Raw genomic sequence first — 24,053 nt, forward strand, 5'->3', positions numbered from 1 at the left:
TTTACAAATTCAGCAAGCTAGCAAGGCAATTTTGTGTTAACATGATAACAAACACTAACAGTGATTATCCATTCAAATAGGAGACAATTCAGATCATTCCTTGGTTGTATCTATAATGATGATAGTCACCAGTATGGATTTAGGAATACAGACACAGAACAATGTGCATTGGTGCCATTTACAATGATGCAACTGATTGATCAATGACTGATAATCAAGTTCATCGATGGAGGGCCTCTTGTGCATTCTGCCACTTTCCAAAGTTTGATTGGTAGTGACATATTGAGGCTATTTGCACGATGGGAGGAATTCGGGCTAGCGGAGGCTAGCCCAATTTTCTCCCATAGTGAGAACCACCAGGCTCCGGTGGTTCTTAAGCAGGTTACCCGCTTATGTAGTCCAGTGCTTAAACAAGGTTTGCAGAGCAGAGAGCTCTGCAAACGTGGTTTTGGCCAATGTGAGAAGCCACAGCACGGCTCCGTGCCAGGACTCCTCACAAGGAGACCCCTGGAGGGGAGGCGAAAAGCCACCTCCCAGCTCGGGGGTCTCTTCCAGCATGCTGGAGCTTCCGGGGGCCGTGTGGCCCCCCGATCCCCCCAGCCCCCGCCAGTTCCGTAATGGAGCAGACTGCTAGGTCGTCTGTGGGGAGAGCAGGCTAAGCCTGCTCTTCCCGCTAACCCTTTCCAGGCAGCTCCCACTGATCGTGGGAACCGCCTCATTGAATGGCCTTCTTTGTGGTAGCTCCAAAGATGTAGAACCTTGCCCTTGGAGATTCATATTGCACTCAAATGGCATTCAGCCTGCCAACCTTCCAATGCTTATTAAAGGCCTGGCTTTTTGATTGTTTGATGGCTATCTTGTTTAGAATTATTTTTTTGTTGCTTTTCAGAGCTAGTTTCAACTCTTGTTGCTTGATTTGTGGTTGTTTTAACTCTTGTTGTAAGCCTGCAGCTTCTTTTAAAATTGGAAAGGCAGGATATAATTTCTCAAAACAAACAAACAAATTAATTAAATAAATACCTAAGCAGAACTAAAGGCTAGGGATGTGCAAATTGATTCAGATACAAATCTATTTGTACCCAAATCTAGCTGGTTCGGGCAATTTGGAGACAGAATAAATCACCTTTGTGGTCCATTGCCTAGATTCGGGTCCAAATCGAATGGTGCCATTCAATTCAAATCAATTCAAGATTTGGATTCCTCCTATTAATTCCCCCAGATTCATAGCTTTCATTTTTTAAAAATTAAAAATGGAGCAAAATGTGTGGTCACTATTTTTTTAAGTGTTTAGATTCTTTGGTGTATAATAACTTTTCCTCAATGAATCCCTATGAGGATTTATTACACACCTTCTTTTCTTCTATTGATTTTGACTTTCTTTGGACAGTGCCAACTGTCAGCTGCCATGTGCCAACTACACTACCCTCTCAAGTGCAAGGCAGTGGGGTACTACTTAGTTTATGTTCTAGGAATCTTTTCAAGTGTTTAGACTCTTTGGTGTCTAATATCCTTTCCTTATAATGGATCACTGTGAGGATTCATTACACACCAAAGAGTCTAAGCTCCTCAAAAATTCCTAAAAGGTAAACTGAGTACCCAGTGGCTTGAGGGTTGGGGGTAGTTAGCACATGGGATGACACTAATTCCCCACCCCCACCCGCAAAGCAGTGGGGTAAAAATGAACAGAAGAAACAAAGGTGTGTAATGAAGACACCAAATCAACTAAACACTTCAAAAATTCCTTAAAAAACAAACTGAGTACCCCAGCGTGTGCGTGTGTGTGTGGGGGATGTAGTAGGCACATGGCACGTGCCAGTTGGCACTGTCCAATGATAGTCAAAATGAATAGAAGAAATGAAGGTGTATCATGAATCCTCATAGGGATTCATGATACACTTCATTATGCGGAAAAGTTATTAGACACCAAAGAACCAAAACACTTGAAAAATAGTGGCCGCACATTTTGCTCCATAACTCCACTTCTACAAGGGCTAGAGCTTAGCTTAAAAAAAAAATTAAAGCTGAGGATCCATGATAGGGTTAGGATAGGCTGACTTCGAATCCCCATTATTTCCTAAGTAGGAAATATGCAAAATCAGTGAAAACTTTAAAAATATCATTAAAAATCAACCAAATGATTTTGGTTGCCTTGAAATTTGGACAGTAGCTGGCACCCATGGGGACCTACTCACCACCCAAATGTGGTGCCCCTAGGACCTTTATAAGTGGTCCAAATCGATCCAAATCTGAATCAAATCAAATCTGGGGTGATTCATGGGGACAGATTTGGACACAAAACAAATCAGGGGTGATTTGATTCCGGCACAAATTGAACTGAAATGATCAATTAATGCACATCCCTACTAAAGGCAGGGAGTTAAGCTGCAAGATGTCTGGAAGAAAGTGCAGACCAGGGAGTGGATTCACACTTGTATTAATTCCTTGTCACCCTAACCATTGCCACTCTTTCCTTCTCTTCACCATTTATCATTCTCTCCTCTGTCTTCCCTATCCTCCCACCTTCATTCCTTCCCTCTGCCCATGCCCCAGCAGCTTGGGGAAGATACCTGTCTGATCTATACTTATCTATCAACTTATGCAACTCTGCTAAAGCATCACTTTCACACCACTTCATAAATAAGTAACATCAAGAATAAAAAGGCTACAGAACTAGAACAGTCTGCACAATTTCTAAAGGTATAATTAACTATGGCAATTTAAGAGTCTTCTAATGAATTTTCTCCCATCTTTATACCTGCATTTGTAGAATAAAATAAACCCATAGTAAACACCACAAGTCTATTCAGAAAGAAAATCTATTAATTGGACATTTATCCCAACAAACAGTCACAAATCCAGACAGCATGCCATTCTACATTTAAATATGTTCTTCACCAAGGGAGAAAAAGAAAGAAGAAAGCCTCAATGTAGGCTTTACATTCAGTGGACTGAAGAATCAATGTTTCCCCTCAGTTGGATTACAATCCAGCTCAAATAAAATCAATAATAGCTCTTCCATGGCTTTTGCTAGAATGTGAATGGTGCCTTATTTTGTTACATGTCACTTTCACAGAACTGGCACCAACTGTACTTATTAAAATGATTTTAAAAAGAAATCCCATTAAATGCATATGTACTTGGAAATAAGTGCTAGGGAGTTCAATGGGACCTACTCCTTAGTAGCTGGGTGGAAGACTGCGGGCTTAGTTAAATTGGTCCACATAATGAAGCTCTGATGGCCCTTGCCTCTTGCAAAGCACCCTCATTAGGGGGCAATTCACTTCAGAAAAGGGATGGGAGAGAAGGGAGTATTTAATCCTTCTCCTGCCATCTGCTGTTATCTGCAGACCTTCAGACTCATGTTTGTGAGATAAAGTGCTGGGACTCAGGGACCTGGCCATGCCAAGGGACTGTGTTCAGCCCTGCTGATGGGGCACTCGGGATTTAAAGGAGGATGGAGCTGGGAGGCTGACCACAGCCAAGCTGGTGAAAGGCAGTATGGGTGGCTGTGTAGACAGGACTAGGGTGATAGAGCTAATAAGGTATAAACTATCTACCTCCACCATGTAGCAAAGATCTCTTAGAAATAATATTATTTTCTGATTGTTCATTGGTGTTTCCTTCTGTTTTCTTTCTTCCCCTTTTATTGAAGATAGCCCTGGCATCTAGTAATTAATGTAATCACATAGTTTCCTTGGCTAGAGAAGGCAATATGTTATGGTTTGAGTCCACTGAAGCCCTGTGAAAGCAGAAAAGCACTTTCATTGGCAGTATGGATGGGTAAAGGTAAAGTGTGCCATGGAGTTGATTTCGACTCCTGGTGCCCATAGAGTCCTGTGGTTCTCTTTGGTAGAATACAGGAGGGGTTTACCATTGCCTCCTCCCATGCAGCATGAGATGATGCCTTTCAGCATCTTCCTATATTACTGCTGCCCAATATAGCACCAGTGGGGATTCAGACTGGCAACCTTCTGCTTGTTAGTCAAGCATTTCCACACTGTGCCACTTAAGGTGCGAATGGAGGAGAAGGATCTCCATTTTTCATCATTTCCCCTCTTCACCAGCTGGAGCTGCCTATGTTGTCTCAGTATCATCCTGGAAGATTCCCTGATCTTCTGGAGGATCTTTTTGAGGATTATAGAGTGCTGCAGTGAGAAGTAGGAGGTAGGAGTTTCCCTTTTGATGAGGGGAAATGCACTCATGATTCATTGGATTCAACCTTATATTTGCAGAGAGATACAGTATACTCATCAAGCAGATATTAATAATAATAAACACCAATTACTGTTTTTAATACACGTGCATGTGTTACTTTGGAAAAGTCAGTAATCTAATGGTAAAATTATAACTCAGTGTATTGGGTTTCATATTACAGATATCATATAAACTCCTTGTTATATACAGATGAAATGATAGTTTTGCGTTATTTTAAAATAACAACAAACCGACCTGAAGAGAATATCCTTGGTCACACTGGAAGGAAACCACATCTCCAACCATGTATCTGTCTCCAATTTTAATTCCACTGTTTGGGGTCTGTGGTTCAGGGCAAGAGTCCAAACCTATAGCTGTGAAAAGTTAAAAAACTTAACAATGACAAAATAAATTTCTTCCATCATTAGTCACAGATGACATGCAGAACATTATTAATAATTTTCCGGCAACCTTGAATGCTTATTGACTGAGATTATAAACAGCAGAATGGGAGCTTTACAACAGTGGTTGCCAAACCTGCTAACTTCAAGGAACTCATTCACATCATCTTTTCTTATGGGGATCCTGGGAAGTGATGGAAAAGTCCCCCTTAGAGCTTGGAAAAGCTCCCTCGGGAAAGCGCCTTCAAAAGAGAAGTGAATGACACAAGTCCCAAGACTTCTTCTGAGCTCAGGAAGTTTGGAGCAGATCTTTACCACTCACGGACCAACTCCCCACCAAACCTCACTCTTTCCTTTCTTGTCCTGGCAATAGCAGAGGCACCATGCATGGAGGAAGCAGCAGAGGCATCATGCATGGAGGAAGGAGTATTTTTTTCTACCTCTCCCCATCCTTAGAGGGCACCAGGAGAAAAGCAAAGAATAGAAGGCTTCTCTCATCCCTGCTCTAATGCGTTGCAGAGTGCAAGAGCAAAGGCATGGTGGCCACTAGGTGGAGTGCTCCCAAGAGGTACTTCAATACAATGCCGGATAACTCCAAGGGCCACCATGCCTTTCTGTGGGGGGTTGTGATTATTTAGCAAAGCACCAAGGAAGCTACCACTCCAGTTACAGAGTGCAGAGTTGCAGCTATTTAAGTGACACACATGGAAATCACTGTAGAGTCTAAACTAAATTGATTTATTGGTGAAGTACATTTGAGATAGGAAAGGCCTATCCTATCTATCAGCTGCATAATGAATAGGTAGGGGGATAGAGAGATGTTTCCATCTCTCCATCACTCCATTTCCATCTTCTCTCTAGGAGGAAAGGAAGAGGACTGACTACAGGAAGTAACTGAGGAGTCAAAGCACGGTCACAGAGCAGAGGAAAGCAGGGACAGGTTAGGAGACCCTCACTAGCTACCTGTGCTCCTAATGCCCTTAGTGGTCATTAGGACAGTTGGTGCAAAAAGTCGATGCACTGGAACTCCATATCCAACACTTCCCTCCAGCAGTTTGTGGAGTCGTACATAAGAGCAACAAAGGCGGGAAGAGGAAAAATCCTACTAGTCCCTACTTTCTTCTGGAGGTTTTGCAAACAGGGCTTTCCCCTCAAATCCAATCTTGATTGGAGTGTGTCAGTCCACATATTTGCTGGATTTAATCCAACCTCCCTGTGGGCTATCAGGGACCAGGACAGACAGGACTTTGATTCTCCCCAAATGGAGGCTGTGAATTCTGGCTTAGCCCAAGTTATGTCCACAGTAAAAAAAATTCCTCTATTTCCAGCAGCTTTTGAAAAAACTTCAGGGCTTCTGCTTTCTCCCAAGGTGTTGATGGAGGTTCTGATGGCTATGCAAAGAAGGTGCTGATGGCTATGTGAATCGTCCATCTAATCCCCCAAATTAAAATGCCTCAAATCTGCTGCAACGCAGATTCGCTCTTCAGATACCTCGAGGCATAGAGCCATGTGTGGAAAACCTCCTGCTGTGGTGTGTGTGTGTGTGTATGTGTGTGTGAGGGGGGAAAGCTACCTTCTCTCCACATGGCAGTGGTGGTGGTGGTGCTGCCTTTCCTGTTGCTTTGCCACTGCCAAGACTAGTAAGAAAAGTGGCGGGGCCTGGTGGGGAGGGGATGAAAAACTTCACCATGCCAATTTAGATTGACTCATCAAACTATTCAGATTCTACCCAATTCTGCAGGGGAATAACCTGGATTATTCTATCCTATTGCAAAACAAGCTCTTCAGGGTTCACCTATTTCTCGGACACATACCAAATTTCATCAGAACCTCAAATGAACAGAAAAATGCATGTAGGTCAGGGATGAAATCTTCTGCTGTGATTCTGCTCCCTCCATATATACATCCATTGTTCTTGTGAAAACAAAAGATATTCCAATTTATGCAAAGGAGAACATTTGTTACTAATCTTCCTTTTTTGCTGCTGCCCCTCGCCTCATGAGGAGCGGTTCCAGAGGGTCTCCTGATCTTCAGAAGCAGATTTTCAGGGGGATGCAAGATGTTGGAGAGAGAAGAGGAAGGCTGGAAAGCCCATGCCATGAGTACAGTCCCACTCATGGAAATTAGGATCCAAGACATTAATCTCACAAATGTCTGGGTAGTCCTATATCTTTTAAAGAAGTGTTCCCATCATTACTTATTTCCTCATCTCCAAACATTTCCCAGAGAACACAGGCATGTTGTGTTATAAGAACACAAGTGGTGAAAGAGAAAGGCGGGGGCTCAAATGACCATTTGCAGCATGTTTGAAAAATGTCTGTGAGCTAAATTGAGTGCAAACTGCCACAAAGTCCCTTCTAGGGTACAAGAGTCAGAAAGTGATTTAAACATGAGTTTTAATAATAATAAAAATAAAGAACTTGAATGTTTAAAAATTAAACACGATGTTTAAATATTAAATGCAGAAGACTTTCTCTGGTTGTTAGGCTAGCATTAAAACAGGCTCAAAACTGGATAGGCATCACTTACAAAAGGGTCCCCATGTTGCCTGCCAGGAAAGCTTGCTTGGAAAGTGATATACAGCCAGTCACGATATGCCAATTAAAAATAAAAAGTCATCTTCAAATGCAGCTCACACAGTGAAAACTACTTGCAACTATTTGAACTACCACATCTCTGGACTAAAAGAATAGCTCAGAGAGTCTGTTTAGCAATTTATCCTAATGTCATTTTGGAGAATTAACACAGCTGTTAATAAAATCCCAAACCATCAAGAATAACATTCTACTGCATTCAGTTAATAAAATCCTTGTTTAGATATATTTGACTTAATTGCAGCAGCATGTGTGGTTCTTGCTCAGAGTAGCAGTATGATGATAAATTCTAAGGGAACCAATAATATTTATTGTGCAGCAGGGCTAATTGCTTAAACAGTAAAACTTGCAACCTGCTGAAATAATAAACACATTTACTTCATTGCTCACCAAGTAAATGCTAAAGTTTAGTTCAACAAAGTCCCAATCCAAAATATTACTGTGGTCCAGACGCAGGACATCCATGTTTAAATCGTTACTTAACCACGAAGCTCACTGTGTGGCCAAGGATGAGTTACTGCCTCCCTGTCTGATATCACAGGACAGTTGTGAGATATCAGTGTAACATATAAACATGAGACAAAGATATATTATATTTTAGAACTCCTTAGGGAGGAAAAGAAAACTCTATGTGTGTGCACGCTTGAGTGCAGCTTCCCCGGTTATAGCCACAGTGCTGACAAGGTACCACAAAGTATTTGTGGCCCCACCTGGAAAATCTGAGTTCTGTTGCTCAAGCTGTAGTCCTTCCATCTCTGTGGGTACTTAGCACTGCTTTTCTACTGTTCATAATATTCTGTTGTCCAGAGAAGAGTCTGCAAGACAGAGCCAACTGCCTAGAGTGGTTCAGTCTTGTGGAAGGGCTTTTGGCAATATGTCCTGCTCTAAGGAAACTAGGTGCTCTAGGAAGCCAGCTTTGTATTATTAGAGAGTCATGCTTACTGGCCACAGGATCTGAGAGGATGGAGGTAGGGGTCAAGGAAGTACAGTAGGGATGGGTGGCATTTGCTACGCCCAAACGTATTCACTGCTCCTCTTGTTACAGATTTGAACCAAAGATGCTTAAGACTGACTCGTGTGGTTACAAAAATTGTACATACAGTACTTGTACATAACCCAGAAAGCTGAAATTTAGTATGCATAAAGGCTAAGACATCTTGATTTCTAGAAAATATGAAAATGGGACATGCATATACCCCTCCTTTAAAATAGAGAGACTCCAAAATGGTCAAGGTATTCAGAATTAGCTACTATGCTGATTCCTCTCTCTCTCTATACACACACACACACACACACACACACACACCACAACAAATTAAAAAGGCACAATACAGGAAAACCTTGGTATACACAGGGGTTCCATTCCCAGCTACTGTCGCAGATACCAAAACCACTAATACCAAGTAACTGGGGCAATGGCATCACAGGGGTTAGGTTCCTGGAGGCCTGAAAATCACGGAGAAAAGGGGCAAAAATGGAGGGGGGTGATAAATTGACCTACCGTAGTCCGCAGGCCTCCAGTAATCCCCCCACAAGTGCCAAACACTTTTTATTTATTAGTCACAAAATGGTGGGTGGGAATGACATCAGGGGGCATTTCTGCCCACCCCAACCCACAGATACGAGGATATTAATGCGTTGAGTGCCAATTTTTATTGCATATTCCAAGGTTGGGTGCCAATTACCTGACCACAGATACCCCAAACCATGGGTGTCAGGTCCACGAATGCCGAGGTTTGCCTGTACTAACAAACTGAATTTTTACATTTAATGGTGACAGCTGAGGACATAACATTTTACCTCCTGATAATGGCCAACATGCCAACACTAACCTATCTCAGCCACACATAGGACACAATGTTAATCACACCTGAATTATGCTTGGGTTTGGAAGATGGAAAGGTGACTTCCAGATATAGCATTGCTAGGAACATCTATCTTTGCTTGCAGAGTACTAGCATAAAATATTGCACAATACCTGACAGGTTCTCTAACAATTCAGGTATCTGACAATGACCTTTGTATGGCGACTTTAGTTTGTAATGCATCAAATTATTGTTAGTTTTAATTGCTAAATAGCGGGACAGGCACTCTCACATTCAATGAATATTCCACATTCTTCACGTCTGTGCTATGAAATTCAGCAGCTGTTTCATAGGTTTGTGACTTAGGATTGCTATCCTGAATTGTCAGCCCCTGGGTATAAAGACAGCTCAGTTTTACTTATATCTCTTGGAATAAGTTTTGCTTATATCCCTTATTTTTCTGAAGACTGTGTATTAAAGAAACATTTTGTGCAATCATTCTCGGGCAAGGCCACTAACTTTGCATTCATTTCCTTGAAACACCACCTGAAAATGTGGTAGCTCCACCTAATGAAAAAGACTGGTTATAGTCCTGCTCTTGGAGGAATGGAAGATTGAATCAAACACCCTTGATTTTAGCAGATGTTCTTTTCTTCCCTTTCAAATGACTTCAGCCTTGGAGAGTGGCTCCACAGCAATCATTTTAATTATTTGTTTGAAAATTCTATATACCAGTTTTCTCGTGCTTGAAACAGTTTACATACAAACATTATAAAGCATAATTAAAATTTTTAAAACAGTAATTAGACAAAAAATGCAAAAAACAAAAAGCTCATCAAAAGTCAGCTGCTATCAAAGTCAGTCTGATCAGCCTACACATTGCCTCAGCAGCCAAAAGCCTTCTGAAATAAATAAGTTTTACAACTCCCCACAAAAGGCCATGAGGGAAGAACAGTTTCTAATTTCAATAGGAAGGTCATTCCACAGTCCTGGGGCAATTGTGATCAAGGCCTTGCTTCTTGTAGTTATGTTTTACCTCATGTCATAAGGTTATACAGAGCAGGGCCTAAATAACTGTCTGCAACTGGCATGAGGGATTATTCTGGAAGAGCCTGGCTATAAAATATGTTGATCCCAGGCCATGAAGGACTCAAAAAGCAAACATCCACAGATTCCACACCTTGAACTGGGCTCAAACACTCAGAGGCATCCAGTGCATGTCAGAAAAGCAGCTGAACAGCAGTTCTTGCCTCTTAACGTTCACGTGGAGGCCAGTCACAACATGCTGCATCAGCTGTTGCTTCTGAGTCATCTTAAAGACTGCTTCATATTAAGGCATTGCAGCAGTGGTAAGTCCTGGAGGTTACAAAAGCACGGCTTCTCACAGATATTGCAACAGCAATGATGATGACACCGAGCCCTGTGGAACACCATGACACAATTTCTGTGGTGCTGAGTTAGCATCAATAACCACACTTTGAAAGCAGTCAGAAAGAACACATTTCAGACACTTGAGTGCCAACCAAGAACAGTCTGACCAGCTGTCAAAAAGAATGGTATGATCCACAGTGTCAAAAGCCACTGAGAGATCTATTGGGCAGGGAAGTACTTTCCCATCAGCCTCAAGGCAGTCTCCTGGAACCCAGATTGAAAAATGTCAAGGAAGGAAGTTTTGTCAAGGAATGATTAGAGTTGCTCTGCTTACACACGCTCAGTTAAGTTCTCTAATCACTAACTTCTTCGATATAAGCAGGACCCTATCATCTCCTAATAAATCACAGATGCCAGTTGCCCAGGAAGTCTGCTTCAGCTGGCCTTCACCAGCCAAAATGGGCATATATCCAAACTGCATGTAGTAGCCTTTATACCCAAATGACACTCTGTCCATATCCTTAAGGGAAAGTGGAACTGAAACAAGAAACAGCAAAAAGTGGGTGCTTCTCATTGGAGATAGCCAGACACTCATCTGGGATGACAGCTTGTTCATCTCACTTTAGCTAAAGTGGTCAGGAAAACAGAGATGCCAGATTATGTAATAAAGCCTCTGTATATGCTGCTGGCTGCTTGTATTGGCAGGTTTCCCAGAGTTTGGTCAGGCAATCACAAGGAATGAATAGTTCAGTTCAGGAACATCACTGGGTTTGCTCACCAACCACTGGAACCTTAACATCACCCTTGGGGTTTTTTGTTTAGCACCATCTGTTACTTAACAAAAGTTCAAATCCTAGATACCAGATAACTGGTATCTAGAATTTGAACTAATAATAAACTTAAGCTAAAAGTTCTGTCACCAATACTTTCTAACACCTACACAAAACTGCTGGGTGATGTCATCAGGTGTTTTGGTGCAGGGTGTTATCAGTAGGTAGATGACACCAAAGTCTATTTCTCGTTGTCATCAGTATCAGGAAAAAGCATTCATTAGGGACAAGGCCTCCTCCAGGTTCTGGAATGCTCTCCCATTGAGTTTCCGCTCCTTGACATCTATGGCCCAAAACTAAAGACCTTTTTATTTGTCCAGGCTTTTACACTTTGGGGATGTCAGGTTTCTTAGCTCCTGTGTTTATCTCTCTCTTTTTTATAGTGGTGTTTTGTGGTTTTTATTGTTTTAACTGATTTTAATGTTTTAATGTGATTTTAATGGAATTTTATTGTATTTTAATTTTTGTAAATCACCTTGGGATGTCTTATGAAAGGCAGTATAGACATTGAACAATAAATAACTAAATTTACTCCCTAAATGGCTGCCTACAGACAGTAATGGGTTGGTTGAGGGATAATAAATTGAAGTGAATCTAAACAAGACTGTGTGACGGACCGGAATTTGAGGGATGGACCAGATCTTCCTTTCCTGGATGGGGTTACACTCCTCCAGAAATAATAGATATACAGTTTGGGAGTGCTCTTGGATCCTGGTCTCACCCTGGTATCTCAGGTGGATGCTACAGTTACCTCCTCCTCCCCTGGAAGTGCTCTGTGTCCATAAAGATGGATCCATCTTTATTTATTTTTCTATGTAAACCACTTAGGGAACTTTTGTTGAAAGGTGGTATATAAATATTCATAGTAGGAGTAGTTTCAAAGGTTTCTCCAAGGTTTCAGAGAATGACCATCCTATTGTGGATGAGTTGGTTTTACAGAAATTCACTTAAAAGTTCTCTCATCTAGCATAGGTGTTATTTATGTTGTGTGTTTAGAGCATAGAGCTCACCTGTAAAGTTTTGGTTTAGCCACTGGAAGAGGCTGCAAAGAGTGAGTTTAACTTTTTACCTTTTACTCAAGTCTCCCTATGGACACCCCATGTGTTCACAGAAGCCAGCCAAATTTGGCCCCCACTTCTCAATTATGGTCTAGCCATCAAATGCTTGACTCTCCCTTTTATCTCTTTTCTTGATGTCCAGTCTTCAACTATATTGTTTTCTAAAATCACTCCTACATCTGTAACATCGATGGAAGCAGGATGGGGTGTGCAGAAGTATTCAACTTGCAGTCCATTCTACTTACTGCCACTTACGATCACACAACTCTCTTGAATTTCATGCGTAGACAATAGTATCTAGGCAACTACAAGATATATTTCAGGTGAAATGGAATAGTGATGGTGATGACTGGATTTTGAGATCACTATATAATGGTGACAACTCTCTCATATCTCAGACTGCCTTCTCTCCCACCAGCTCTCAAACAACCAATTACTTGGATATCTTTGGAAGCAGACAGCACAACGGTGAAATGCAAGGTGGAAGGAGACAATTACATGACAGTAGATGAAAAGCTTACAAATACGCATCTCTATCACAACTACAGATATAGAGCATCTCAAAATTCAATACCTACAATGGCCACAGTACAAAATGGGTACGGATGAAAAAAGTAGTAAACAGAATATTATGGGCAGATAACAGATAAATTGATCACAATTCCCTGTTTATCATTTTAGTCCTTCTAGCCTTATTTATAAGAGAATACACGGGAACATTTTTGCCCAAGTCAAAAGAAAATAACATATGTTGTGCATGTTTTCTCTATCTGTATCTAATATTATTAATGCAAGGTATCAGTGCTGAATTAGTCATCACTAACTTCATCCAGAGCTACAATTTGTTATAGAGGAGTTACAAATATAGAATTCAGAATATTTTACAGGGGACATAACCCCTAATTTATGTATATATTTAACACATCTGCATACCACCCAAAATGCAAGTCTCTGGGCAGTTTACAACAAAACAATAAAAACACCAGATAAAAAGATTAAAATCTTACAACAATTAAAATTTAAAATGTTAAAACTATTAAAAACACAACTAAAACAATATCTAATTAAAAGCCTGGGTGAAGAAATGCGTCTTGACTCCCTTTTTAAAAGTTGTAATTGATGGGGAGGCTCTTATTTCAGCAGGATGTGTGTTCCAAAGCCTTGGGGCAGCAATGGAGAAGGCCCGTCCCTGAGTAGCTACCAGACGAGCTGGTGGCAACTGCAGACAAACCTCTCCAGATGATCTCAATGGGTGGTGTGGCAGGGCCCAAGCTATTTAGGGCTTTATAGGTTATAACCAAAACCTTGTATTATGCCTGGAAAATTATCGGCAACCAGTGTAGATCTTTTAAGATAGGAGTGATATGGTCTCTCCAAGATGACCCAGAGACCAACCTGGCTACCGCATTCTGGACCAAGTGCAGTTTCCAGATTATGTACGAAGGCAGCCCCACATAGAGCACATTTTATATGAGTGTTCCAGAGTATCTGAATACTACAAGTTAAGACCAAAACAAAACAATGAGCCATTAACTCCCAGTTCTGCCACACACTCATTCCACAAGGCCAAGACCATGGCTACTTTGACTGCAGTCCTTCTTTTACAGAATGTTTCCAAAACTATTACTCAACTGTATGATATAAGGCAAGTACATTACCTGTATACTCCAAATGAAATCCAGCAGCTGACACACTAATATCTGACTGAAAGTTTAGGTACAAATTGTTGGATGTGCTGTTGAGAAGTGGAGGTATTGTAGTTCCTGTGGAAAATGAAAACTGACTTATTGTATCAATGCGAAGGATACAACTTTTATTTTCATAACAGAATTCTGTTTATGCACATATAAAATCTTTCAGGAAAAGAATCATTCAGCTTTGGTCCATTTTACTAGGTAACTACATTCACTATGAAATAACAGTATTCTACAGTGCACAGTACAGTGGCAAAAACATGATAGCAAGAGAAAGTGTCATACTCAGCTGCTGGGGTGCCCTTGGGCAAGATGTCCACAACAGACCCCTCTCTCTGAGTTGGTTTATCATCACTGCTCATTCACCTTCTCACACCCTATGGACCCAATCTGCACCACAACTGAGAGGGAGAGGGAAAGCAGAAAAGAGGCTTCTGCTGCTTCTCCTGTTGCTGTTCACTTGTTTAGAAAAGGAAGATGAACAGGCAGTGACCACGAGGAGAAGGGAAAGCAGAGGGGCTCTGGGTGGGTGGGGTGTGCAGTAGGCCCACTGCTGTAATGTTAGTGTTGGCTGGTTTCCAAAGATCCTCATGCTTTACACCAGCCCTGGCTCAAGCACCTGCTATAGCTTCTTTGTGATTCTCACTGATACTTAAAAGGCTGACAACATATCCTTCCACTGTTACAGCAGCTCATAGAAATGAATGCTAATTCTTTGTTTCCAGGGTCAAATACCTACACTAAAACCCAATGCCATGCTCACCTTAGCACAGGATCAGCCATGAACACTTATTGCCCTTGTCGCATCACAACCACATCAGCCGCACATAGACTATTACAGTACCAGATTCTTTGGCACCATATGGAACTTTCTAATAATAGCAAACAAGTGTATTCACACGACCAGAGGTTGGGTGGGCAGGGGGAAAGGCTGTGCAAAACATACCTAACCCCCAGTCAATTTCCATGCCTGTCCCACCACCTCCTGACCGCTTGGCTCAGCCATGCACATGAGAGGCTGTGCGGGAGATGGCAATGATAAACCCCTCCTGTATTATACCAAAGAAAACCACATGGCTCTGTGGTCACCAGGAGTCAACACCAACTCAATGACACAACTTTACCTTTTACTTTTTCTACTCATGGGGCCAATTAAGATGATACCACCAGAAAACTGGCCCGCATGATTATTAAGGGGGACACTGTGAGAGTACGCTCATCCTGACATCTTCCTAGTGTGTTCCTTTATTGAGTTCAAGGCGTGGGAGGTAGTTTAAACTATCTGGGTTGCATGTAGAACAGTGGTTTGGATTAACTGTGCCTGTGCCATCCCCCATCCCCGTGCTGATGATAATGGAACAGTTCATGGAAGGAAAGTATTGCACAAAGTGGTCCTTGATATATCATATAAGTGAATAAACTGGTCTGAAGAGCTCCACATGCTCCAAGCACCTCTCAAGCAATTCAAGGAAAAGCAACTTCAGAAGGAAAATATATGGTGAAACAATAGCTTGATCTGATGATAAAGCAACAAGTCCCTAGGGCCCACAGGCCAATGATGGGGAGGGAAGGAAGAAGCTTAGCTGACAAAGACAGAGAAAATGATACAAGGAGAGCAGGTAGCATAGAAGAAGTTGAATGACTGGTAGTTATGGTTCTCAGTCATAAAAAAAACAAAACAAAAACAAAAAAAACCCCACCCTGATTCTTTAGCCTGTCCTTGCAAATCATATCAATAGTTTTCAACTTGACTCTAAAAAAACAATTGCCTTTTAAATTCTAGCTATTGGTAAACAGGATGTGCCACAGTAGATTAATACTGGAAATGTAATTCAAGATACCCTGAATTCACACTTGCAATGAAGATATGTAGTGGCAGATGGTAATAAAATCTGTCTCAACACAGGCACCAATTTATAGTAGTACTAAATAATGAAACCATAAGAATCCGACATGCAGTTTGATTCTCAAACTTGGCCTGAAAGATGATGCATTTCAACACCTTTCTGTATTACATGAATGTGATTCAAGAAGTTTTATAGCTGGCATCTTCAGATGTGGCGCAGGTTGATTGTTTATCATAGAGTATCACAAATGTAGTCATTTCCCCCCCACTCACCTGAATAGCTTCCAAGCCTTGGAGCATTATTATCACCACCATCATAAAAATCCAAAGAGTCCCAGTTATGCTCAGTTGCAAAACTTATAACTTGTACCTATAAGGAAGAAAGAACATTAACAGCAAAATTAGAAGTGCCTGCTCAGTTCATCTCCTTGGAATTCAACCTTCAGAAAATAATGCTGGATTGCACATAATACATATGTGTCTAATCCTGGGTGTGTAATGTGTCTTGTAATTATAAAACAGGATTTTCAGTTTCTATGCCTGCAAGTACAGGAAAGTTGTAAACAATTGTTTAGACAGAAGCCAATGAGCATCTGAAATAATGCTGATATGGAAATAATATATTGGAGACTGTTGCAGAGAAATAAAACTTAACACCACATAAGACTGTTTCAAATAATGCTGAAATTAAGTGTCACATGAATTCCACATACTATAATTTTCCCAGGTCAACATATATTATTATTGATAATAATTGTTAATAATAATACAGGCATTTAGCGCACAATACGCCTGATCTGACAGTCATTGAGAAGAATTGGGTTCTGATAATTGAGTCATAATCTGATGAGTCTATCACTTGACCCTTGTTGACCCAGGCGATGACCGATCCAGTATAGAATTCGTTTTTCTTGTTCTCACCATGGTTATGGGATTAGGTACATTTAGTCTGGCTTCTCATCAGAGGCCTGTCTGGTTTGGGTGACCTTCCAGCATAGCCCTCTGCATCCTTGAAGCTTGCAAGCCTCTCCATCTCATCAAGGTAGTGCCCTTGGTGCAGTACCAAAAGAACTTGAAGACTGGTAGACTGTGTGTAAATAGCATGATGATAATGATGGTGGTGGTGATGAATGACATTCTCCACAGCCTTCTGGCGACAGAAGGAGGGTTGCAGATCTGCAAGGAGCCTTCAACTGAAAGCTTCTTGCACAGCAGACCGGGAACCAAGAGGATGGGGGTGGGGGTAGGCAGCAATTTCCGTGTCTATCTCCTCCCTCGAAAAGCTTGTTCTGTTTGTACACAGCCCACAAGAACATATTTCTTCAAATGAAAAGGGCTTTTGGAGGGGTGGCAGAGATGCAAATATAATTTCCACCTCTCCCTCTGCACCCAGTACACTGCACAAGAAGACTTCAGGCTGGGATGCTAAAGGCTTCTTGCTCAACCATAGCCCTTCTTACATTGTTGGAGGGCAGTGGAGAATGCCAGCCAATGAAGAAGAAGAAGAAGAAGAAGAAGAAGAAGAAGAAGAAGAAGAAGAAGAAGAAGAAGAAGAAGAAGAAGAAGACCCCTCTGCTGGGCACTACCTTGATGAGGTGGAAGGGCTTGTGAGCTTCAAGGATGCAGAGGGCTATGCTGCAGGGTCACCCAAACCAGAGAGGCCTCTGCTGAGAAGTCAGACTAAATGTGCCTAATCCCATAACCATGGTGAGAACAAGAAAAATGAATTTTATACCAGATTGGTCATTGCCTGGGTCAACAAGGGCCACATGAGTGCTAGAGTACCCGGGCACTTGTCAAAAAATGGGTTACAGGACTCAGGATCTTCAGCTGAGCAAACAGGGCTGGAGACCGTAGAGCTACTAGAAGAAGAAACTCAATGTCAAAAGTATACAGTGACAGAAAATCGAGAAATTATGATTTGTTACTTTAAATCAAACCCGTCAAAATGTGGATTCCAGAAAAGAATGTATGAAATTTGGAGACAAAAACATCCGAACTCGAAAATTACGGAACTCAGATTAGTGGATCAACGTCAGTTAAAAATGCGAAAGAAAGTATTAACTGATGTGGAATTGGATGAACTCCAGCAAAATAACCAGAGTGAGGATACTGACCATGAACTGCCAAGAAATTCTCCAGCAGATCCTGAAGGAATAGTGGTAGAGCAACAAAGCATAGCCGAAAATGAATACAAAGAAAGAAGTGAAACACGTCTGTTGATTGTGCCAAATTCTCAAGATCATCAGCTAACTGAGATGCAAGAAGAACTGAAAGGAAAAATTGTTGAACATAAGAATGTAAGAAAAGAGCGTAAAAGACTGCCTGCACTGAAGCTGGTGTCCAAAAAGATCTGGCACAAGCATTAAATGACCTGAACAAAGCTGTAGCCGAGATTAAGACTGAGAAATTAAAGGAAACAAACCAGCTCATGTACAGTGCAGCAGCAGTGATCATACAAGAGCTTGGATATGAACTTAACAAGCCAAAGATACAACAAAAGGAAAAACCAAAATGGAAGGTTGGATTGGAAAGGAAGATCAATAAGTTAAGGGCAGATGCCAGCAAACTGAAGGACATGAAAAAGCAAAAGCTTAAAAATGGAAAATTCAAGGAATACTTAGTAAAGAAGCACCAGGAAGATCAAAGAAGCCCTCAAAATTGTGAAACAGCAAATTACAGTGATAGCTAAGAAGATCAGCCGATATGATGTTTGTGTATTGCAATACCAACATTTCCTTTTCTATTCAAATCAACGCCAGTTTTATTGGAGTGTTATTGGAGAAAAATCGGATAACATTGTGCAACTGGACAGGGAACAGCTTCTTGGGTTTTAGAGAAACATTTGGGACAACCCTGTTGATTACAACAAGAATGCAGAATGGATATAAAAATTTGAGGGGAAACTGGATGGAACCAAAATGGATGACTTGATAATAAGACCCAACTGGTTGGAAACTGAGCAAAAAAGATTTAAGAATTGGACAGCACCGGGGATGGATGAAGTACATGGCTTTTGGCTCAAACATCTGACCAGCTTACATAAAAGATTAGCCAAGCATTGAATGATATACTGGAAGGTGGAGAACTTGATGAGTGGATGACAACTGGCAAGACTTGTCTTCTTCTGAAAGACTATGAAAAAGGCGCAGTACCAAGTAACTATAGGCTAATAACTTGCCTTCTAGCAATGTTCAAGCTCATGACAGCAATTGTAGCAGATGCTGTGCAAGACCACCTAGAAAGGAACAGTTTGTTACCAATAGAACAGAAGGGAAACCGTTGGAAAACAAGAGGCACAAAAGATCAGCTTCTTATTGACAAAATGGTTTTGGAAAATTGTAAACAAAGAAAGACGAATCTAAATGTAGCTTGGATTGACTATAAGAAAGAGTTTGACTAATTACCACATAACTGGATTTTAAAATGCTTGGATATGACTGGAGTGAATAACATTAAACACTTTGTAAAAAAGGCAATGAACACATGGAAGACTCATTTGCTAGTAAATGGAGAAGAAGTGGGAGAAGTTAATATCTGGAAATGATTATTTCAAGGAGACTCATTGTCGCCTTTACTTTTTGTATTATCCCTAATTCCGCTATCCATTATCTTAAATAAAATAAATCATGGATACCAAACTTCAAAAACATCAGTTAAGCTTTCCCACCTTCTTTCTATGGACGATCTAAAGCTGTATGGAAAGTCACCATCCGAAATTGAGTCATTACTCAATAAGGTTAGAATTTATAGCTGTGATATCGCAATGGAGTTTGGACTGGACAAATGTGCTATTTGGCAATAAATCAAGGAAAAATGAGTATTTGGGCATTTTCCAAAGTGACAAGATCAAACAAGCTGAAGTGAAGACCAAAGTTAGTAAGGAATATATCAGGTGAGTAAGAAAGACACTGAAGTAGTGGTGTGCCCGAACTGGTCTGGAGGCCATGTTGGAGGCCTCCGAACCGGTTTGGGAAGGGACCGGTCCGGTGGTCCGGCGGGGGGGGGGCGTCTATCTTTAAGGGCGGCGGGGTAGAACTTACCCCTCCCGCCGCTCTTCCCCCTCCGGCGCTGCGGTACTATCCGTAGTTTTCGGGGGGGCAGGGTCCTTCCCTGCCGCCCCGGTGCCTGTCGTTGCACGGAACAAGCTTCCAATGTACTACGCATGCGCGCCTTATACGTCACACGCATGCGTGCGTGTGATGTATGTGGTGCACGCCGCGACGCACGCATGCGTAGTACATTGGAAGCTTGTTCCGGGCAACGACGGGCACCGGGGCAGCAGGGAAGGACCCTGCCGCCCCGAAAACTACGGATAGTACCGCAGCGCCGGAGGGGGAAGAGTACTATCCGTACACCCTCCCCTGCCCTTAAAGCGCTACCCCCGCCGGCGCCGAAGATCTCCGTGCACATCCCTACAAGCTGGTTCGGCACTTCCCAGAGGAGGTTCCAAACCAGCTCGTGCACTTCCCTATTGACCATGAAATCTTCTGTTCAATACAGGCATCTGTATGACACATTTAAACTCATCTCTTTCCTTTAATCCCATATCTTCTAAATATGTGAAAAGATGTGAAATGTTTGAGGGTGTTTCTGTCTCTGGGGTTGGCACCAAACTTTCTAGAAAATGAAATTTAAATCGTATTTCAATATTCCAAAATGAAATCTGAGATGTATCAAGGAAAGTCTAATGTGTTTGTATAAAACAAGATGGTCTATGCTATGCTATGCTGGATTATGCTATCACAAGGCAGTACAGTAGAATGACCTTAAACTGCACACTGTTGTAGATTTTCTTGTTAGCCAGTAAACATCTAGGGATCCCGGTTGACCTTCTGATTAATTACTCAACAGAAGTCCTATTGAAATTAAGTAATCATTTAGTGTAACTCCAGAGCAGTGGTGCACCTAGGTAGTTTGGGCACCTGGACCGCCCCCTCCGGGAGGCCCCCACCCGCTGCCATGAGATTTTGCACCGCTGCCGCAAGGCCCCTCCACCGCCATTGAGAGGCCGAACCACCAATCTTTCCAGTAATTCTAGCTGCCATGAGCGCGACCGGGGGTTGAGTCGAGCAAGCTTCCCCTGTATGGCTGCAGTGGGCGGAACAGGAACGGCTTCTGTACCTGGCCCTTGAGAACTGCGAGGTGCTCCAACGTGCCTGCGCTGTTTGAACATAGGCTCTATTCAAACTGTGCAGGTGTGCTGGAGCACCTCGCAGTTCTCAAGGGCCGCTAGGCCAAACAGACAGGCCCAGTGGCTGCTCCTGCCCGGGAAGCAACAGACTGGTGCCCCAAGGTGCGGGAGTAAGAACGCCTCTGCTCCTGAGTAGCAGTTTTGGATAACTTAGTCTAGATGTCAGCCACTGAACTCGCCAGTTCAATATCATGCCTTTTGTCTTTGAGAAAGATACCAATTTAACCATCCCTTATGTTAGATAGTACAATAATCTGTTAAGATCTATACAGACTGAAATGTATCACCTTGACAAACTACAAGGATTTTTTTATGAACATAAATGTCTCTGATTATGTATTCTTTCAGAAAAAGGTTTATATACCTTTACAAACATTTCCAGGGCCTATCTTTCAAAAATAACTAATCCTATTATGACAGTTGTTAATTGCTTGTTACAACTTTTGTGATTTGTTTAATTATCTTTTCTTACCCTCAGCTTTCCTAGAGATGAACATCTATGGTGATATAAGAAATTTACATATATCCTTACTTGAATTCCAGCTCCTTCTGGCACTGTGATCTTCCACACACAATTTAGGTTGTTGTCATAAGGCTCAGGGTAGCCAGGGGACAAAATGGTCCCTTTGCGCTTAGTTAAAATTCCTCCACAGGGCACTGGAAGCAAAATGCATAAAGCATGGAAAGAGGTACATCATAAATCAGAAAAGGGATAAGATGTAATAAAAGCTTATACAATTACAAACATGACTGATCTGAAAAAAAGTTTTACAATATGATCCTATACGCAGGTTGGTTGGTCTCAGGAAAAGAAAACCGAACATTAAACCTCAGAATCTCTCTGAAAAATGGGGAAACGAATTAGAATACATGAAACACAAATCTTGCAATTTTTTAAAAAAATCAACAATATGAAGGAATTTGCATATATATGCCTATTTTATTTTATTTCATTTCATTTCTCACATTTTTTAGAAAATCAATGAGCCAGAACGCTCATTTATCAGTAAGACAACTCCCACCAACCCTGCTGTGAACACCACATTAAGTCATTTAAGAGCTCTAACACATTTGATAAATTTACACAAATGTACATATATCTGGCAACTACATTCAGTATATTTGTCTTCTTTCTTCTCCGAAATAATACTTTCTACAGGCCAGTATTTGAGGTCCCATCGATTCTGCAATCAATGAGCAAAACATTAAGAGGTCATTTTTGTTGGGACAATGCACCTGAGGGATGTGGACAAAATTGATTTTGCAAGACTAAGAGCTCAAGACTAAGCGCAAAAGGCTAAAAATGTTTCATCGAAACAGCGGCTGATCGGCTATTTTGATGAAGCCAACTCAAAATGTTCTGAGTGTTTCAGCCAATGGGGAAACTCAAAAAAATCCCAATTGTATGGGGTTTGGGGGAAAAGGTTAAGATTTTGTTTAAAGTTGCCCGCTTGCTCATTTCTTTTGTGGGCTGGGTGTCTGGGTGGCAGCACCCATCTTGCCCTACCACCCAACCCACTCTGGTGTTCATAAGAGCTACCATGAGGAACAATGGGGTCTTTTGAGTTTCCCCATTGTCTCCTACAGCTGAAACAAGCTGCACTCATAGAATGCACAGAAGTTTTGCATTGCACCTAGAACAATGTCTTCATCCACATTTTGACCGAGCACACCTTGCAATGCAGATTGCAGAGCAGACCAGAGCAATGAGTGAAGCACAAGAGTATCAAGGCCAGACATGGAACTCATCACAGCAATCACCAAGAAATATGGGAGAGAGAGAGAAAGAGAGAGATGATGATGATGATGATGATGATGATGATGATGATGATGATGATGACGATGATGACGACACTATCACTTTCTTGCCACAACACTATCTCTCAAACAAAACTAACCACAACTCATGGAAGGCAGTCAGACACCCAAGTTCTGCCTTTGTCGATCTGAGATCCATAAAAACCAGATAGTTATCGTAGAAACAGCACAGCATATTATACTCAGTGCTGAAAAAAGAAAACCACAAAATCAAACCTTCCTTGATTCCTTCCTCCTCTCCAAGGGCACACTAAGGGCTCTTTCTGCCTCCCCTTCCCAGGCCCTTTGAATATATGTTAAAATTCCCTTCCCCCCTCCTGCCTTCCCACAGCCAATGGGGGCACAATTGTCATGACAACACTTGATTTGTATGAACCAAGAAGCAGGGAGATCTCAAACCAATTGGAAGCCAGTGCCAGAAAACCAAGGGGAAAAGTGGCCTCCAATATGGTGCTCAAAGCACTAGAAATGTGTCAACTTGACACAGAGTTGCTTTGTTTCAAGCTTGAAACAGGCCCTTTATTTTAAAGGTGTATTGTTTTGAGCTCAAAACGCTTGAAACGCCCATTTTGAGCTCAAAACGTTTTGAGCTTGAAACGTCTTGCACATCCCTAATGTACACTATTGAAAAGCAAAGTTTCCTCCCATGGTGACTTCCTATGTTTCCTTGGACCGCTTTCTTTGAATTGAAAGGCATCCCTTAAGGGTTGGATACTGCTGACTGAGGATGGTCAAGTGTGCTTAGCAGAACAGCTGTTCATTTGAGTCATCTTATGGCCTAGAATATGCTCTGATGCCCTAAGAGTGCTGTTGGGAGATAGTGGAACAGGGACCTTTAAAGACATAGGATAAGCAATATGTGAGCAGAGAAGCTTTAAGAAAGATTCCTGTCTTTCCTAGCAGCCTGTCTGCTATACCACCAACGTTTGTTATTATTCAGAACACTTATATTCTACTTTTTGGTACCAAATATGATCCCCTAAGGTGTTTCACAACAAAATTTAAAATAGAATATCATGGCACAGCAGGGAAATGGCTTGACTACCAAGCCAGAGGTTGCCGGTTCAAATCCCCGATGGTATGCTTCCCAGACTATGGGAAACACCTACAGTATATCCGGCAGCAGCAATATAGGAATATGCTGAAAGGCATCATCTCATACTGCACAGGAGGAAGCAATGGCAAACCACTCCTGTATTCTACCAAAGACAACCACAGGGCTCTGTGGTCTCCAGGAGTCGACACCAA

General features: G+C 41.7%; 1 protein-coding gene across 7 annotated transcripts in view; it reads right to left on the reverse strand.

The window, feature by feature from the left end:
- The window catches only part of CSMD3 (CUB and Sushi multiple domains 3), a 1,041,917-nt gene that overhangs the window by 150,105 nt on the left and 867,759 nt on the right, over positions 1 to 24,053 (reverse strand). For 6 of the 7 annotated variants that reach the window (XR_008306202.1, XM_053246219.1, XM_053246218.1 and 3 more), the window contains 4 exons: positions 21,520 to 21,644; positions 16,067 to 16,163; positions 13,912 to 14,016; positions 4,450 to 4,568 (listed from right to left, as the gene is read on the reverse strand). Coding sequence is in view for 6 of the 7 variants with exons in the window: in XM_053246219.1 (XP_053102194.1) it covers positions 4,450 to 4,568; positions 13,912 to 14,016; positions 16,067 to 16,163; positions 21,520 to 21,644 (446 nt within the window). In the remaining variant the exon portion in view is untranslated. The remainder of the gene's footprint in view (positions 1 to 4,449; positions 4,569 to 13,911; positions 14,017 to 16,066; positions 16,164 to 21,519; positions 21,645 to 24,053) is intronic. The other variant, XM_053246215.1, reaches the window with a different exon arrangement.

The sequence above is a fragment of the Hemicordylus capensis genome, chromosome 4 (assembly GCF_027244095.1).
Source record: "Hemicordylus capensis ecotype Gifberg chromosome 4, rHemCap1.1.pri, whole genome shotgun sequence".
In the NCBI taxonomy this organism is placed as follows: Eukaryota; Metazoa; Chordata; class Lepidosauria; order Squamata; family Cordylidae; genus Hemicordylus; species Hemicordylus capensis.